General features: G+C 36.3%; 1 protein-coding gene across 1 annotated transcript in view; it reads left to right on the top strand.

Moving 5' to 3' along the window:
* The first annotated feature begins 2,862 nt into the window (after positions 1-2,862).
* LOC110462205 (putative all-trans-retinol 13,14-reductase) overlaps positions 2,863-18,894 on the top strand; it is a 31,282-nt gene continuing 15,250 nt past the window's right edge. Inside the window, exons 1-5 of the mRNA XM_021516058.1 lie at positions 2,863-3,239; positions 11,629-11,811; positions 12,289-12,398; positions 16,470-16,601; positions 18,168-18,372. Coding sequence (XP_021371733.1) covers positions 3,005-3,239; positions 11,629-11,811; positions 12,289-12,398; positions 16,470-16,601; positions 18,168-18,372 — 865 coding nt within the window. The 5' untranslated portion in view covers positions 2,863-3,004. The remainder of the gene's footprint in view (positions 3,240-11,628; positions 11,812-12,288; positions 12,399-16,469; positions 16,602-18,167; positions 18,373-18,894) is intronic.

Raw genomic sequence — 18,894 nt, 5'->3', positions numbered from 1 at the left:
CCTGCAGTATCTGGACGAGTTTATCTCTAAATGGAACTTTGATAGCCTAAGGTCAGACATGTGTGGGGTTGATGTATGACCACCAGCGTCCAGGGGAGCCTTTCGATACTCCAATCCCTGAACTGGACATTGAATGACGCGTTGACCGGACATATAACGAAGAGGTTTAATAATGATAATAATAACTCGAGGTTCTTATATACCGCTTTATCACAACCTAGTTCGTATGTCGTCTCAAAACGATTCACAAATTATTATCCGTGGTTATAGGGCCTTTGCAACCAGCCAATATTGTTCTCAACTCCATGGGGAGCATATACAGCCGGTGCTGCCATTTCGGCGCTCACAGCTAGCATTATATAAGTCTAGCACTGCCCAACAACGTACTCATGTACAGCTGAGTAGACTGGAACAAGCGGAGTAAAGTATCTTGCTTAGGGATACAACACAGTGCCGTATGTCTACGATGGGGACTATTAAAGTGTACCCTGAACAAAAATAGAAATGAATATATTATTATCATATCTGATCCAAAAAACAAAAATGTCGAAAACCGCATTATAGTCGGTCAGCCCAATACCGAGATATTGACGTGTAAAGTGTACAATGTTCACCTGTCCTTCTGGTATAATTTTAACTCGCGGTGAATTGACCCTATCGGCTGTGACGTCACAAGTTCAAAAAAGGCGAGAAGGAGAACAGCCATACAGCGTCAGATTGCGAATTAGTATGAATTTTGAGAAATAAAATTATGATGAAGAACAAATCATGTGGATGGTATCCTGCCATGCCATTAATAATAACTGTTTATAGTGCAGATAAGAAGTTCAAATATGTTTAATTTCACAAATTACATCCAAACAATATTTTCTTAATCAAACTGCAAATAATGCAAATAAACATGTAGTTTTCATCGTACCTAGACCAATTGTAACCCAGCCTACCTCAGTTTAAGATAGTTTAACTAAAAGTTGTTGTTAATTAGATGTACATTTATAACACTTCCAGAGTCTGCATGCCATTTAATGCTGTATTTGTTTTTGTTTTCTTTACAACCAGATTATTGTTTCATGTTCAAGTAGTATATAAAAAAGGAGATGCATCTCATCTTCCAAATTGTTACAGTATTATAGTTTAATAATGTGTGTTGAGAAAATAAGAACAACGATAATATATACCCTGCTGAACTATTAATCAAGGGCAATACAAAGTCTTTTTCATCAGTCGTTTTCCCGATCTTCACCTTCAACAGGACCAACAGAGACGGCTTACTACTGAGCTGTACGATAAGGGTGACGATTTCGACTTTCCGATCGTGATCTTTCCTTTTCTTGATAGTAAAAACACTACTCCCCTGCTACTGCAGTGAACTCTGCCTTTATTGATGGTATTATCAATACCTTTATTGATGGTATCATCAATAAATCCCCCACTTACGGTCTAAAATTTCACAGTTGATTATGTTAACAACAGCTTACTTCATGTATCATGATGTCTGTGACAAATGTCAACCAAAATGTTTATCAATTTATTTTTCGTTCTTCTGCCTGTATTCGTATGTTAAGCGTGCTCAAAAGTTGTCAATACTATTTAAAAGATAATTAATTTCAATAATCAGGCAATATATTACATGTACTTTCAGATGGATTTAAACCCAAAGGTAATTCCTCTCCCTAACCTATTTACAGGTAAAATAGTTCGTCGCAACTGTGACAACTTGACTGCATGTTATCAATTGAATAAAAATGAAGTTTAACATTTAACATATCTACATGAGGTGAGATTTAGAAACTGTAGACATATAATGTATGACACATTAGTTTGGAAGGCCAGTGCTTTACGCTAAGTATAAGTCATATACATCCATGTACATATATACCTGCGCTCACTCATGCGTATAGTTTCACACGCGCACGCTCGCATTCACACATATACCATGTGTGCATCATTCTAAATTTGATTTATTTAAAATGTGAACTACATACACGAGCATGTTCAATTAACACACATAAACATACAGTACAAGTTTAAAAATAATTATATTCAGAATAAGAAGCTCAGTAATAAGCACGTTCAATTTTCATATGTATACATATGCAGTATACTTTCTAGAAAATACTATATTCAGACGTATACATATAAGCTTGAAAGTTATTCAATATTAGTAGGTTTCCATTCCCGATGTTAAAATATGGATGGACTATAATTACTTTAATGTTTTTTAAGAAAGGTTTTAAGAAAATTTTCACGAGTACTATCTATTGTCAAAATTGTTGGTACAGTACACTGTACTACATCGTAACATGATAGATGTGTTCTCTTCCAATTCCAATTTAACTCGTATGTCGTCTTATAGTCACATGAAAACATATAGAGACCAAAAAACAAAACAAAAATATTCCATGTTTGATAACAGAGGTTTAAAGGTTAAGACGTCAGATGTTTTGATCAGATCTTTGGTAGGTACATTGGGTGTACATGGGAATACATACATAGCGTAAACATTATTTTAACTAACTGGTACTAAACGTATATGATTCTGAAATAGCCATAGGTCATTTTAATGTTCTTATTTAATAAGCGTAAAAGGTTGATAAACATAAAATTAATTGGAGAACGACCACCGCCGTTTAAAAAATGTATTGTATTAATGGAAGGTCGAATTCATACATTTATTTTGCCGGTCCTTCTAGGCCACGGTAGATATTAGAAACAAGCTTGGTATCGCGTGACAGAAATAAATGTGAATCATCACGTAACTGCGGTCAACGCATGTTCAAACAGTCATTTGCATATACACTGGTTCAAGTTCAAGTCGCACCATACACACGATAAAGGGAGACAAGTGAAGCTAACCAGACACATTGTAAGCCGACGAAGTTTACATAACCAGTCGTATACATGTACTGTATGTGTGTGATATCAGGGTTCGTTCAATTCGTTCCGGGTCAAAGTTTTAATTTAGTATCGACCGAGTTCGAGGGATATTTATAAAACTCAGCTGATGGCGTCCACCGTAATGACCACGCTAGCCGATGTCCAGTTTTACATGCTCGGTCTGTCCACTTACCCGGTCGGCGTGTCATGTGTGGCCTGCTGTTTAGCCGCTGCCCTCGGCCTCTGTCTGTGGGGGAAAGGTAAACAGGAGAGAGGCAGGAATCCATTCTCTATACAACACGTGAAGCCCATCCTAGACCTCGTTACGGACAAAAATACAAGAAAGAAAATACTGAAAAATAGTAAGTAAATGGATGATGTCAGTTGTGACTAACAATGTATGTGTTGATGATATATTTGTGTGTGTGTGTTGGTACATTGTATGTGTGTGTGTGTGTGTTGGTACATTGTATGTGTGTGTGTGTGTAGCCGGTATCATGTTCGCCCTACATTTATTTATCTAAATACAATATCATATCCCCAGTGTATGCGTGGTTTACTGTCTCCACGGTATGTGTGGCTATCGATATAGGGACGGTATTGCGACCGGCTACGGAACACCTAGTTTACATTGATAAATATATTCAATTGTAGATATATTCAATCTGTCTAAACAACTTTTTATCAATTGAAGATATCGTCAATCAAATCGAAGATATATCTTCGATTTATTGAAATTATCTTCAATTTAATTTGAGATATATTTAGTTTAACCAATCTTCAACTGAATTTACGATAGGTACAATTAAGGGACATTTAACTTATCTCGAATACATTGTATCCCCTATTCAACTGAAACAAAGATAAACTCAACTCAACTGAAGATATCATCAATTCTTTTTTGTTAGACCTAGTTATAACTATCATTAATTGATTTGAAGATGTTTCCAATTATAATATAAACTTTTGTTATTTCACAACAATTATAAAAAAGTTATATGACTGATATTTATCACTCTTGTTTGCAAAGGTGTTAGCGCACAGGGGTCTTTATGGGTGAGGAAACCGGAGTACCCGGAGAAAACTTACGTGTTCGGACAGGTGACCTATACCCTTTCACGTCTGACCGGGGAATCGAACCCCGGCCCATTGGTGAAAGGAGAGCGTTACCAACTGTGCTACCCGACCAACTCTCCAATTCAATTGAAAATCAATGAAATTCAATTGAAAATGTCTTTAATTGAATTGAAAATGTCTTTAATTGAATTGAATTTACATTCAACTGAATGCTATTTAAATAATTTTGTATAAGTACGAATAGGTGAAGCCTCAGTTACTTTACCTACCTCTATTAACATATAGTCCCCAATAATTACAACTATCTTCAAATATTTGATGTTATCTTCAATTCAGTTAGTTTTGGTTTGAATTCGATTTAAGATTATTAAATTCAGTAAAAAACGTTATCGATTTAATGCTAAATATCTTCAATTCAATAGAACCTAACTCCTCTTCAGTTGATCGGAAGATAGGTTCAATGAACAGATAGAAAAAATAAACGAAACAAATGAACCAATCTTCAGAAGATGTATTTGTATTTAAGGAGATGTTGAATGTAAACTATGTTCAATTTAATTGCACATCTGAAGATATCTCTATTTAAATTAAAGACAAATGCAGTTAAATTGAAGATATCGTTTATTGAATTGGCCATGTCTTAAACAATTTGTACCTATCTTCATTAACAGATCTTCAAGTGATTGAGGTTATCGTAAGTCCATTTGATGATATCTTCGAGACATGTTCAATTTTACTGAAGATAAGTGCAAATTAATCGGAGATATCTTCAACTAATTATAATTCGCACCTTTAATTAAAGGTAATTGATGATATCTTAAATCGTATTGTATTGTATTGTTTATTCACGTTCAGCCTTACGGCCCATAAGCATTACAGCATAATACAGAGTAATTAATGTGTACATGTACAATAAGGGTGTCGAAAACATTACACAAATATTGAATAACATGTAACATAACCTACATTGTACAAGACAAGCTGATTTGATAGATGGCGGACAGTTGTACGCACATGAGAATACAAATGACAAAAGAAAAATATTAATGAGATGATTAATTGAAGTAATGTACATGATTGAAAGATTGGAAGAATCTCAATCAAATGAAGTAAGAAGTAATCAGTTTTTATCTGGAGATAAAAAGAAAAAGCATGCACATGATAATTAAACAATGCACATTATGTCGAGCGTAATAGTAAACTTGATTGTAAATATTTACCTAAATGACAAAGTTCTTTCCTATTACGAACTGCTAGCAACTGTACAAGTTTATAGGACGACGGACGGTTCCAATAATATTTTTTGATAATTTTTTTACGTAAAGTTGCGTATAGAGGACAAATTAAAATGAAATGAAATTCATCTTCTATTTGATTTTGGTTACAATGTAGACAAATTCTATGGGCCCTTGGGGTATTACAATATCTGCCTTCTTCTATGCGTAAACGATGGGATGACATTCGAAACTTGGAAATAAGCCTAAGATAAACGACAGGAATTGATTTTGTTAAATAATATTGTAAGGTAAACGAGTCAAGCAAGAATTTGTACAGATAACATTTAGAAGAGTTTTCCACAAACTCGTTCATTGATTGAAGAAAGTTGTCAGTGAGACGTTGTTTGAAATTATGTAAAAATACTTTTTCGTTAACAACATTTTGATTTAACCAAACATCACCAAAACCTGTAGACATTAGTAAGTTTTTAACTTGGCACCGCCAGTTACAGCTATTATGATTACAAACAATCATGTCGTCATACAATGACTTTAGAATACAATTATTAGTCTTGGTTAATTTTAACCAATATTTAATTATTCTTAGTTTCCAGGTAATTTGCAGAGGTAAACGACCAAGTTCAGAGTATAACATAAACGTAGGGGTATTCTTTTTAACATACAAGATTCTTTTTAAAAAGTCAATGTGTAATTTTTCTATCTGATCAGCCAAGCTAAAACCCCACACTTCACAGCTGTAATTAAGGACAGGCGATACGTAGACATCAAACACATTAAGTTTTGATTCAACATTTAAAGCTAAGTTATTGCATATTTTCAAAATCTTATACATACATTTACGTCCTTGTTCAGCTATATTAAGTTGAGTTTTAGTAAACTTACCATTAAAGTATAGCGTGACACCAAGATAATTAAAACTATCAACAATTTCTATTACATTATTTTCAAAATAGAATTTGTCATTTGAACTAACTCTACCACCATTTCGGAATACAACGATTTTTGTTTTCTCTATGTTGACAGATAATTGCCATTTATCACTATATAGTTTCAAAGTATCTAACATCTTCTGTAACCCAGAAGCTGACTCTGAGAAAAGAACAGTATCATCAGCATACATCAACAAAAACAGAGAAATATCTCTTAGAAAAAGTGCATCACATGATGTATTAATAAATTCATTCTCCAAATCGTTTACATACAAAGAGTAAAGGAAGGGAGATAACCCCTCACCCTGCATCAAGCCTTGCGTGCATGCAAAAAAATCAGATAGTTCAGATTTGTATCTAACACATGACCTTAACCCTTCATAAAGGGACTTCAAAATATTCAAAAATTTACCTCTTATACCACTTTTACATAGCTTCAAAAACAACTTATTTCTATTCACACTATCAAACGCCTTGCGATAGTCAACAAAACTGCAGTAGAGCTTGCGTCTTTTAGCAAGCACTTTTTTTATTATTCCATACAAGACAAATATGGCGTCGTTGGTGCCATGACCAGGTTTAAAGCCGAATTGGGCATCAGTGATAATATCAAATTGCTCCGACCATTTTAGTAATCTATTGTTTAAAACACTTGTAAATAATTTGGACAAGCAACTAACTAACGTTATTCCCCTATAATTGTTCGTATCGTTGGGGTCGCCTTTTTTGAATAATGGAAAATTATACCTTTCGACCAACTTGATGGGAATTCCCCTTTATCGAGAATAGCATTGAATAATTTTGAAAGAACTGGAATAAAAACTTCTTTAAATTTAACGAAAAATTCATTCAACATGTTATCGTTACCAGGTGATTTGCCCAGCTTGGCGTTCTTAAATCGTAAACACACGTCTTAAATTATTTGAAGATAGGTGCATGTATATGCATATATGTTAGTTTGGCGTTCCGTAAACGATTGCTTCCTGGGTGGGCGGACGCTTTCAGTTCATACAATGATTTAATTTGTAACGGGAAGGTGTTATTTCACACCAACGACTAATTGCCATCTGAAAACGTCTCATGGTGCCTTATTTGTTTTGAACATCAGAGAAACAAATTGTTAATGTGAACTGATTTAATCAAGTTAAAAACGACTTGTGAAGAGTTGATGATTATTTTTAAATCTTTCAAATTGCTCAAAATAAGGAGACTGAAAGTCAGTTTTTGGAGTTACGTTATCAACGCTTGCTTAACAATTACGTAGCGAATTGCGAGAGAATATTATTATCACTGACTTCGCCCAGGTGAAAAAAAGGAATGGTTTCTGTCCCCAGGCCAGGACATACCAAAGTCCTTAAAAATGGTAGGTGTTATTCCCTGTTTAGCATTTAGCATTTAGTATAAGGTTATGACAACAACTGGTTCACTTGTTGTCAGTATAATGTGACCGGGCGGAATGCTTTGATGGGTTCCTTTGGTATGGTATTTCAGTGAGATAACACTCTGAAGTCGGTGTCAGATCCGCGCTCTTACAAGGAGGCAATAACACAACATACCCTGTCTCCTGCCCGCTTCCACAAATACACACATAAACCAATAACATGAATTGCATACATAACACCATCCTCGATATCCAGGGGTTACGCTTACTTTCGCTCTCTGCGACCATGGAATATGTCATAGCAAAATTGAAGGCTCAGTGTGTGCCGCCTTGTTGATGAGACAAGAAGACTAGTTTGATCCTTTGATGAACACCAAAGGAATCTCGCGGTCACGTAACGGTAACAATTGACAGGCTTTGAAGTCGGGCGTCTCTCCTTTGTTATCTTCAAAGGACAGGCATCAGCCTAGCGATTGGTCAGTTCTTTTTACCTGAGACCAATCAAACAGTTATCTTCGTGCCGTCAATTTTGCTATGACATATTCCAGGGTTGCAGAGAGCGAAGTGAGCGTAACCCCTGGATATCGAGGATGACAGAGCATACATGGAAGGAACACGTCCTTAAATGACCTTACGTTTAACCCTGTACAACCAAAAGAAAATCTATTAGCATCGAATAGTCTTTGTAAATTGTACAGAGTATAACAAAAAATGATGTTGAGTATGTAATGCGTTTTATACTGCTTTGTACGGGTAAGTTAACCCTTTCACCACTGTAGACCATAATGGACTCATCCAGATGAATGTATGGTAGATCTACTCAGATACCTATAGGGGTGAAAGGGTTAAATAAATTAGTTTCATGTAAAAGTATGTAAATATTACTACCGCTGAAATTAGAGTCATCGTCGGGTAATTTTTGTGAAATATATATACACAGTATTCGTATGTTATAGAGACCGCGGTGGCCAAGTGAGGCAGTCGCCAAGTACTGGCCGTAGGTCGGTTGGTTTTCTCCGGGAACTCCGCGGCTTTCCTCCACCACCAAAACCTGGCACGTCCTTAAATGGCTATTACTGTAAATAGGACGTAACACACAAACAAACATCTTCCTCCGTTTATGCATATCTACATTATTGAAAAAACGTTTTAAACTTTTCGGTCGTTATACAGCTAACCGCACAGAGGCTCGAATCACTCAACGCAAAACCCGGTCCGAGCGAGTCGGCCGGTCGAATTATCGTGATGCCCTATTTGGCTTAATCACGCCGACTGTTATCTCAGTCTTTATAGCCAAAGAATGAATATGTTCGACTAACTCTGGAAAAAAGTGTATATCTCTTGATTCAGAATGTAACTATTTTCTGCTTTTATACCCGGGGTACCATACACTAAATTATTATTGACATTGTCACTATATATACATTTTGAAATATTCCATGTAAATCATATGTTATGATACATTATAACGAATCAAAGCAAAATAAATTTGAATGTTTTTTTTATATAACTGTAGAACAATTAGGCCAGTACCCTTTCTGCGATCAGGTAGCTGAATCTCCAGTTCGGGGTTCAGATCAGGGTCTAGCCCCGTGGTATGTTTTTACACTCAGAACCCCATTGTTGATTATATTCTGTTTATTTCATATTTATCATTTCTCATAAAAGTCATGTTAGGTATGGTTTTCTTTCCAGAAATGATTTAGTAAAGCTATAGTCATACCGGAAAACCCGTTTCCAATACTAAGCTACAGTTTTTGGTTGTGGTACGGCCGGGACCCTTAGATTTACAAGAATCGACAGACGTCTGACCTATATTTCCAAACATTATGTACAGATATCAATATATTATAGATCAAGGTCACGACAGCCATTACTCGTACTTGAGAAAGGTCAATGTTATTGATTACTGGCCGTCGGCGTACCCAGTGTACATACCTGTCTATCTATCTGTTGACCGGAGTGTTTAATAGGCTTACTCTGGTCATGTCGCCCGTAACACACTACTGAACAGTTTCGGGGAGTCATGTTGAAAACACAGGGGCCTGATAATTTGTTACAGCTATATTTGGACCTAAACTAAGGTGTCCAGAGTAATTTTAAATGTTTAAGGGGTTTAAATCGACTTCGGTAAAAATGACACTCCCAATGATCATAGATGTCGAAATGTCGACCCCATCTAACTTCCTTGCATCAAAAACAACATTTCTAGTTGATCTACGGGAAAATGCTTATTAAATTAGTCATAGCAAAATTGAAGGCACAAATATAGATGTTTGATTGGTCTCGGGTAAGAAAAAACCTGACCAATCGCTAGGCTGATACCTGTCCTTTGAAGATTGCAAAGGAGCGACACCCGATCTCAAAGCCAGTCAATTTTTACCGTTACGCGACCGCGAGATTCTTTTGATATACATCAAAATTATCAAACTAGTCTTTTTGTCTCATCCACAAGGTGTCTCACACTGAGCCTTCAATTTTGCTTTGACATATCCCACGGGTGCAGAGAGCAAAAGTGAGCATATCCCCCGGAGTGTCGAGAATGTGTGGGATAGTTTGTGCGAGTCATTTTATTTACGTATCAAATAATAAGGCACATTTACCTTTGTATAAGATGTGTCATGTTATTTGCCATCATACTTAGTATAAGGGAATAAATCATGAGTACTAGAGCCAAATACTGTAGTATTACTTATTGCTTTATCGAGCGTTCAAGTCCTTTCACCATTAGTAGGGAACCTTGAGAGAGTCATTTCTCTGAGCTGCTCTTGGGTTTATAATGAGCCTCTGCATATACATTCAAAATCATGACCATTACGCTCTCGATATAAAATATATGCAAAAGAGCGCAGGACAGAGTTATTACTCTTTCAACAATGACGCACCTGTTACACAATATGTATCTTATTACACTGCGAAATTGCCGACAGGTGATGGTGCACGTGATTTGAATTACGATAGGTCTTGGTGGAGTTTAACATGTATCAGATGCACCGTACGTGTGTCATGTCATGTCTAGCTATTTCACATATGGATCACATGAATATTCATGGGCTGTCTCCGTGCAATTAGCAAGTTTGAAATATAGAGTAATGACACATACAATATGTTACTCCGGTTACCTAAAACATCCTAACATTTCGTTAGACCGGAAACTACACGAAAAATCTTTTTATCCCGGACGACACGTGACACTTCGTTATTCCGGAACTACAAGTAAGACCTCGTTATTCCGGAAACTACACGTAAAACCTCGTTATCCGGACGAAACGTAAAATTTCGTTAATCCGGAAAATACTCGTAAAACCTCGTTATTCCGGAAACTACATATAAATCATCGTTATTCTGGAAACTACTCTTAAAATTTCGTTATTCCGGAAACTACTCGTAAAACCTCGTTATTCTGGAAACTACATGTAAATCATCTTTTTTTCCGGAAAGTACACGTAAAACGTCGTTTTACACTACAGTGACTTAGAACTTGTTTATTCCGGACATTAACGTCTAACCTAGCTATATTAATCGGACACTCAAGTAGAACCTAATCAATCCGGACACTTTCTTCTAGGAAACTAGTTAATCCGGAAAATAACGTGGAATCTCGATAATCCGGACACTAACACAGATTTTAGTTAATCCTGTCACACACTTGTAATTTCGATCACTGACGTGGGACTTTGTTTATGAGAACAATAAAGAAGAACCTCGTTAGTACGGACATTGACGTGTAACCTCAGTTTCCGTACACTTACGTAGAATTTCATTAGTAGTGTATCATCTACATAACAACGCTTAATGGAACCATTATAACCTCTATACAACGAACTAAATCTCCACATCCATAAGGAATATTGATCGAATTCAACTAACATGGCATTTCTAAAGATAACAAACATGGACGTTTGCCATTCCTTCTATCAAAACAGGATGCGCTACCATAACTATGTCAAACCGTGACACTGTACCTTTATTCTGTCAAATAATTTAGCATTAACAAATTAAACTGAAAGTGGGAGGGAAAATCTGAGCTCCTACTTTGCACGATTTAGTTAATCTACCACCAAAAATCTTTGCAGTTATGTACGGATATAATAGTGCACTAAATTGTCTGTATCCTTTGTTCTAGAGTTCAGTGTCGCTAAGGTTCCGGAGAACATTGATGATATTGTCATTGGGAGCGGTTTCGGAGGACTAGGTGTAGCATCACTCCTCTCCCGAGCCGGACACAAAGTCCTCGTCTTGGAGCAGCACGGGAGAGCTGGAGGCTCCTGTCACACCTTCAATGAGAAAGGCTACGAATTCGATACGGGTACTTTTTAATAATTGTGTTTAAAAGAGATTTGGTGGTTAAATATGCATTACACCTGATAAAAGTACTTCTACTTACAATGGGGACTTCTTGTTGGTACAAACATGTCGCGAGGCTTATTCAAACTTTGTCTTACAAGTTCATGATTTTGATCGGTGTTGGGCTTGGATCGGGATACAATTTTATTTTTTGTTAATTTTGTTTTTGATTTCTTTTTAAACAAATGTAATTATAGTATTTAAATAATCCTATGTTATGAATGAAATTGCTATGTTTTTGAATGCAATTAGTGTGTTTTTGATTGTGAATGCCGTGTTTTAATTCAAATACATGTATGAAGTAATTCAAACCGCATCGCTTCGCACGCAGTATATTTTTTGTGAAGGGCGATAACTCTAACGGGAGTCGCATGTACAGTATCCAAGGTAGTATGGTCTGTGTCCTACACTATCTTACGGTGTACGTCTAACCTTGTAGGAATCCACTACGTGGGGAACATGGCCCCCGGATCAGTTGATCGTGTTCTGATAGACCAGATTACCGGAGGTGGGATCGAGTATCCTCCAATGGACGAAGCATTTGACACGGTATGTTATATAAACGTTATATATAGTTTACACGTATTAAAATGCCAAGCCTTGCAAGACCGTACATTTTAATCTCTAACAGTGGTCTAAAATATCAAATACCCAGGTTTGGTAAGTCGACATATTATCTCATAGTCCTTTTTCCGTTCTAAAACGATCAAAAGGAATGTGAGAAATATCATTTATGTAAAAACATTTCAACGACATCTTCTAAATATCCATCAGATGCAAGCTTAACAATTCATACTATCAGTTACCACAGTTTGTACAATTAAGGATTTCACATTATCAGTCAATAACTACTGGACCTATGTCACCTTGTTAGGTACCTCCACGTTTGCGTATCCGCATGTGTGTGGAGGCATACCAAGTGTTCTGTTTTGATATAGAACTCTGCTTCCAACCACGTCTTTCCTCCCTCATAGTGTCACATCACTTGAATGTTAAAGTAAAGACACTACATAAACCAACCCTGATCCTTTTTACATACTCGAACTTCGTTATAGACTTCAAATGGGCAGGAGAAAGGGACTACCAAAGAAGGCTGGTAGTGTTAACCATTCAGCTAAATCCTTCCATAATATTTAGCATATAGTGGTAGCTTGCTTGGTATCATATTTATTAACATTCACTCCTACCCACTTTGAAGGTTAAATATGTGGCATTTTAGCTTATAACATGTGTTAACACTTAAGCGAATGATACTTGACCGTTGGGCTCCATGTTTTTCTTTTGTCACCTTTGGAAGGTGGAATGGGAGGGGCGTATTTATAACATCTTATTTACTGTTGAAAATATGATTTGAGTATGAATGAGGTTACATACTTACCTTGTTATAATTGAAATGTACTTTTGTAATGATGTCATCTTGCTTTTGGGAGAGGGAGCAGGTTTATTAAGCGTCGAAATCAGATGTTTCTGGATGTGTGCTTCTTTTTTAAATGTTGATAACAAAAGTTACGTGGTGACTTTTGCATTCTCCATTTTGGATGAAAAAGATAGCTGGAAAGGTTCTACAGAGATCTTGGGTTTGATCTCCCTGTCCGTTCGATGGTTCGTGTTTCAGCTGATGCGTTTGCACAGCGTCCGTCTTAAACAGCAGACGATAATGTTTGTTTTTTTATTGGTCATGCAATATTCACCAAACTACAGGAAATTCTGAAGAATCAATGTTAAAAAAGACAACCAGTGTCGAAATGATCGATTTGCAACAAGTCCAGTAGTGTGACCGCGTTGCTCTTAAACTTAAACTGGGGGATGACGTTTCTTCTCCCTCCACTAAAAGTACCTGTTTCGTTGTTAAATAATGATTGGTTCTCCCAATAAGATGATGTCATTCAATTAAAAAATGTGACATCACGGACACGTACTCGGTGTTTCCCATTGGGTTTGGACAGGAAAATGTATTCCGGTAAAATCATTGACAAATAATTGCGAAATGTCTTTGTTTGCTATCCAAGTACCTTATAATTTATGATTTAGGAAAGTTTCACTACAATAATGAAATGTTCTCTTAATTGATAAATATTGTCCCGATAAAAGTAACACATATACACTGCTAAATGCACTTTAATGTTATCATTGTACTTTAATGTTTTAAGTGTTATCAATGTACTTTAATGTTATCATTGTCCTTTAATGTTATCAGTGTACTTTAATGTTATCATTGTACTTTAATCATTGTCCTTTAATTTTATCAGTGTACTTTAATGTTATCAGTGTACTTTTAAGGTGAACCTCAATTTATTGACGTCATATGGACAAGTTTTAATAGCTGAGGGCAATGTCCTTTACTCTCCGAGGTACAGTGCGGCTAAACTTACCGTATAGATCTTAGTATACATGGGTTTTTTCTCCAGGTATTCCGATTTCCTCCCACATGAAGAACCCCCGCGCGCAAACACCCGGGGCAACAAAATTTATTAATATAAGTTGAAATAACTTGTTTGATAATTGCTCTGATATAAATAATGGATACACATATACATTGTATATATAAATATACCGTTTCCACATGTTGGTGTCATGTGAGCAAAAAAATGGATAAAACTTCTAAAAAACTACTATTAGCGATTTGAAAACTTAGTGTCGTGTTGACGACACATCAAACCAGTTTTCTACCGGAATAGCACCGCTCTACGCTGAGGAATTTAATGGAAAGCATCATAATTACAATGATTTCCGGCTAAGATTATTCAGTGCTTCCATCACTACAGTTTTGCACCGTACCTTAAAATGTTATTAGCATATGCTAATTTGCATATTATACTGGTTGTCATATGCAATACATATATGTCTTATCTTCTTAAGTACCTCATTTCACTTCGTCTGTTTGTCTCTGTGAGTGTGCATACGACAAAAGAAATTAACACAACCAGTACACAGGCCTTAGACCTCTATATTAAGCTGTTCTGCAGATTGTAGCACATCGGCATCAGTCACGTGCACACAAGTGTTGGCATATCTCGCTATTTTTGTATTGTAGTAAAAAGTAAATTTGGTTTTCTTTCCAATGTTTATCCAGCCTTACCTGTCAAAGGTCATAAGAGCTTGTATAATCTACCATCTCGTTCGATAGAGGGATCCAGTGTTTAATTGAAATAAGAATTTTATGAGGTATAGCATAACATGTTTCCTTACACCACTGACTCACGGGTTTGAGGCCTACGTGTGGCGGGTTCCAGGTAACCTCCACAGGTCGGTGGCATTTCTCCTGGCACTCCGGTTTTTCTCCACCACCAAAACCTGGCACCATCAATTGGCAAAGTTGCTATCTTGGATCCACAGCTGCATAAAAAATGTTTCTTCCGCGATTTGGCAAACTCCAATACTCATGCTTAGTTTCAATTGGAGCCCGACTTTCAGTTTCTGAGAAAACGGTCGGACAAGTTCACGGGGGTAGAAACTTGGACTATGTATAATTGTACAACCCTTTAACACAATAACAAATGGCAAATAAAGATATTCCAGATAACATACAATAGCCATATTTACAGAAAGTACGGTATTATCAGAACTCGGTAATATGGGCCATTAACAATTTCTGTAATGTCATCACTATTATGACGTAGCGATGTAACAGCTCATTATGTTTATTCATTAGGAAATGGTGTGCTGCATCTAATCACTTCATGCACAATTTTCCTTTGTCCATAGCAGGTCGAAAAACGTAGGGAAATTACAAATAGACCACAAAACTCCTATCTTGAGCATCATTTTTTCTTCTTGTTTCACTAGTATAGAGTTCTGGCAAGTCAACTTACGGATTCAACATAGATCATTACAGCATTGTTAGCTCACCTGGTCCAAAGGGCCGTGTGAGCATATGCCGTTCTGCAGCGTCCGTCGTCCGGCGTCCGTCCGTCAACTTTTTCATTTGAACGACTTAATCTGAAGAACTGGAGGACCTAGGGTCATGATATTTGGCCAGTAGGTACCTGGGATGGAGTGCTATAAGGTTTCCTCATTAAAATGACATTGACCTAGTTTCAAGGTCACAGGGGTCAAATATGTTAAAAACCTCAAACAACAATATCTTTGGAACCATTTGATCTAGAGTCATGATACTATGATGCTTGGGTATGTTATGTAGACCAGCTGTGCGAATCGGTTTTTTATTACAGTAATGGCAAATGTCAAAGGTCAACTTTAAGTGCTACCTGGAGTCAAAGGTCAACGTGGGTTAAAAGCTTTAAATTTCAAATTTCAAACAACAATATCTTAAGCACCGTTTTAGAAATGTTAAAATATCTTGTGTTCTATGATGTCTATATTGAAGAGACGGTAATTTGTCTACTGCCGTCATTGCAACACTTGAGGTATTTCTTTTCATTCATTCCTTATTTAATCTTTCTTTAGGTCGTGCGTCCCTATAAAGTCGTCGTCATATATTGATATTTGTTGCTTTGAGAACGTGGTGAAACCTTAAACAACCGTGGTTACGGTCAACCTAGGGAGGTGATTTATGAACAAGGTGATCTTTCTATATCATGGTTGTTAACCCAAGTCTGCGTGCCACTTTCTAGTCACCAATATCAATTAAATGTTTGTCCTTATTTTTCTGTTGTATAGGTGTGCTTGGGCGACCCTGAAAATGCCAGGGTGTATGATATTGTTTCCGACAGAAAGAAACTCCAGGCTAGTCTTATTAAGAGATTCCCGGAAGAGGAGGAGGGAATATTGAAGCTGATGCAGTATTTCAAGGTATTCGTTATTAAAATACTATGCATGCTGATGTTAACTTTTATACCCTGTTAATAATGATATATTTCCAACTTTTGAGATGCTGAATAATAATAAAAATAATAATAATTCGAGGTTCTTATATACCGCTGTATCACAACTTAGTTCGTAGGTCGTCTCAAAGCGGTTCACAAATTATTATCCGTGGTTATAGGGCCTTTGCAACCAGCCAATATCTTTCTCAACTCCCTAGGGAGCATACAGCCGGTGTTGCCATTGCGGCGCACACAACTAGCAATCAACAATTAAAGCACTACCCAATCACGTTCACATTTACAGCTGAGTAAACTGGACAAGATACAACACAGTGCCGTGACGTGACTCGAACCCGCAACCCTTCGGTCACGAAGTACTTTGAATAATTTTAGTATTACTGGTGTTTTAGTTTACGATTGTCAGTTCATTTTACTAGACTTACCAATGTGTGTGTGTGTGTGTTAAGAAAAACAATATAACTTTCCAGTGTATTTACATATTAAATCGATCGTGAATTCAAAGACAAAGTATTCAAAATATTGATATTGACATTGATATAAGGATTAATAAGTCCTCATCATTAATTTGAGATATCTTAATATATCCTGGTTAAGATGGAAAATATGTTCACAAAATTTACTAAAAGTAAAAGGTAAAACACTGTTACTTGTTTATCATTCATAGTCAGTTCAAAGTATATGGTCATGAACTTTAGTAAGACAAAGGTAAAAATGCCGATATTTATAGATAATCACAATGTATTTTCTCATCGCGAGCACGTTGATAAACTCCAGATTTTATCTACGTGCGAGAAAATTGTTCGAACGACAAACACTGAAAATACTGTAGGATAAACGATTTATCATCTATATACTACTACCTGATATATTTCTCCTTTAAAAAAAAACCTCAACTGAACACCATGTTTTCCAAATGACTTCTTAGCTCAATGGTCGACGATCGCCTGTGACAAACGTAAACAAATGGAAGTTTTGCGCGGAGGAATACAATGAACCTCAAAACTACGTAGAAAAATATTTTTAAAACAATCCTATCGTCGTTGGCTTTTCCATATGCACATTTACACCTGAAATGGTATTGTTATTCTCACAATATTTTCCCGTAACTTTGTACTGTTATGTTTATGACAGACTATTTTCTTACGCGGATCACTTTTTTTATGGACACTATTTCCGGGTTCGGACGTCATCTGGCGCGAGCAGACGTTTTTTGGGAAAATCCGTTCTCAAGTTGTTCTCAAATCGTTTTAAACTTCTTCTCATACTTACAGCCAATGCTAATGAATTTATCATGCTACCGGTAGGTCGTATAAAGTAGTATATAGATGAAAATTGCTTGTCTTTCACCGTAAATTAGTAGAACTGTAGCAAAATTAAGAACAGAATATAAATTTTAAAAAAATACGCAATTCTAAAACAAACTATTTTCTGTTTTTGTGTATTTTATTTAGGATTGTGAAGGATTCAAGGACGGTTATTTCGTGCCTTTCTCTAAAAAAAACTACTAGCTGTTTTTGTGTGTTTTATTTAGGATTGTGAAGGATTCATGGATGGTTATTTCGTGCTCAAGTTTTTACCGAAATGGATTATAGGAATTTTGACTTTTACGGGAATTTACAACAAGTTGTTTAAATCCTATTCAAAGTACTTGTCTGTAACAACAAAAGAAATACTGGAACGATGTACGGAAAATCAAGAACTGAAAGCTGTTATCACCTATATCTTTGGCGATTATGGTGAGTGAATTTTGTAAAATAATGGTGGGTAAAGTTTGTAAATTATGGTGGGTGAATTTTGTTAAATAATGGTGGGTAAATTTTGAAAAAATTATGGTGGGTGAATTTTGTAAAGTTATGGTGGGTGTATATTGTAAAATATGGTGAGTGTATATTGTTAAATTATAGCGGGAGAATTTAAATATGAAACAAGTTGGATCCCGATTGGACCATATTGTGGCTATCTACATACCTTGGGTTTATGCCATCATGATGTGACATGCAATTAAGGTCAACCAGGAGACCATTTCGAGAAAAAATGAAACTTATCGGTGATAGCCACCAGAAGGCCCTGATTGGCACTCGTCCTTTCTTGTAATCACTCTCGTGCGCCCTGGTGTTCATGCGCGGGGATGTTTATGTTGGCGAACACCGGAGTACCCGAGGAAAACCTATGTATGTAAGATTGCCTCTAGTAGATATAAGGACACGGCTGGGGAAATGCAATCTGTTCACTATAAGGGATATCCGAGTTTGATTAAG

This window comes from Mizuhopecten yessoensis, unplaced genomic scaffold (assembly GCF_002113885.1).
Source record: "Mizuhopecten yessoensis strain PY_sf001 unplaced genomic scaffold, ASM211388v2 scaffold10759, whole genome shotgun sequence".
Taxonomy (NCBI): Eukaryota; Metazoa; Mollusca; class Bivalvia; order Pectinida; family Pectinidae; genus Mizuhopecten; species Mizuhopecten yessoensis.
Note: the sequence above shows the minus strand (reverse complement) of the source record. Positions and strands in the feature narration are given on the sequence as shown.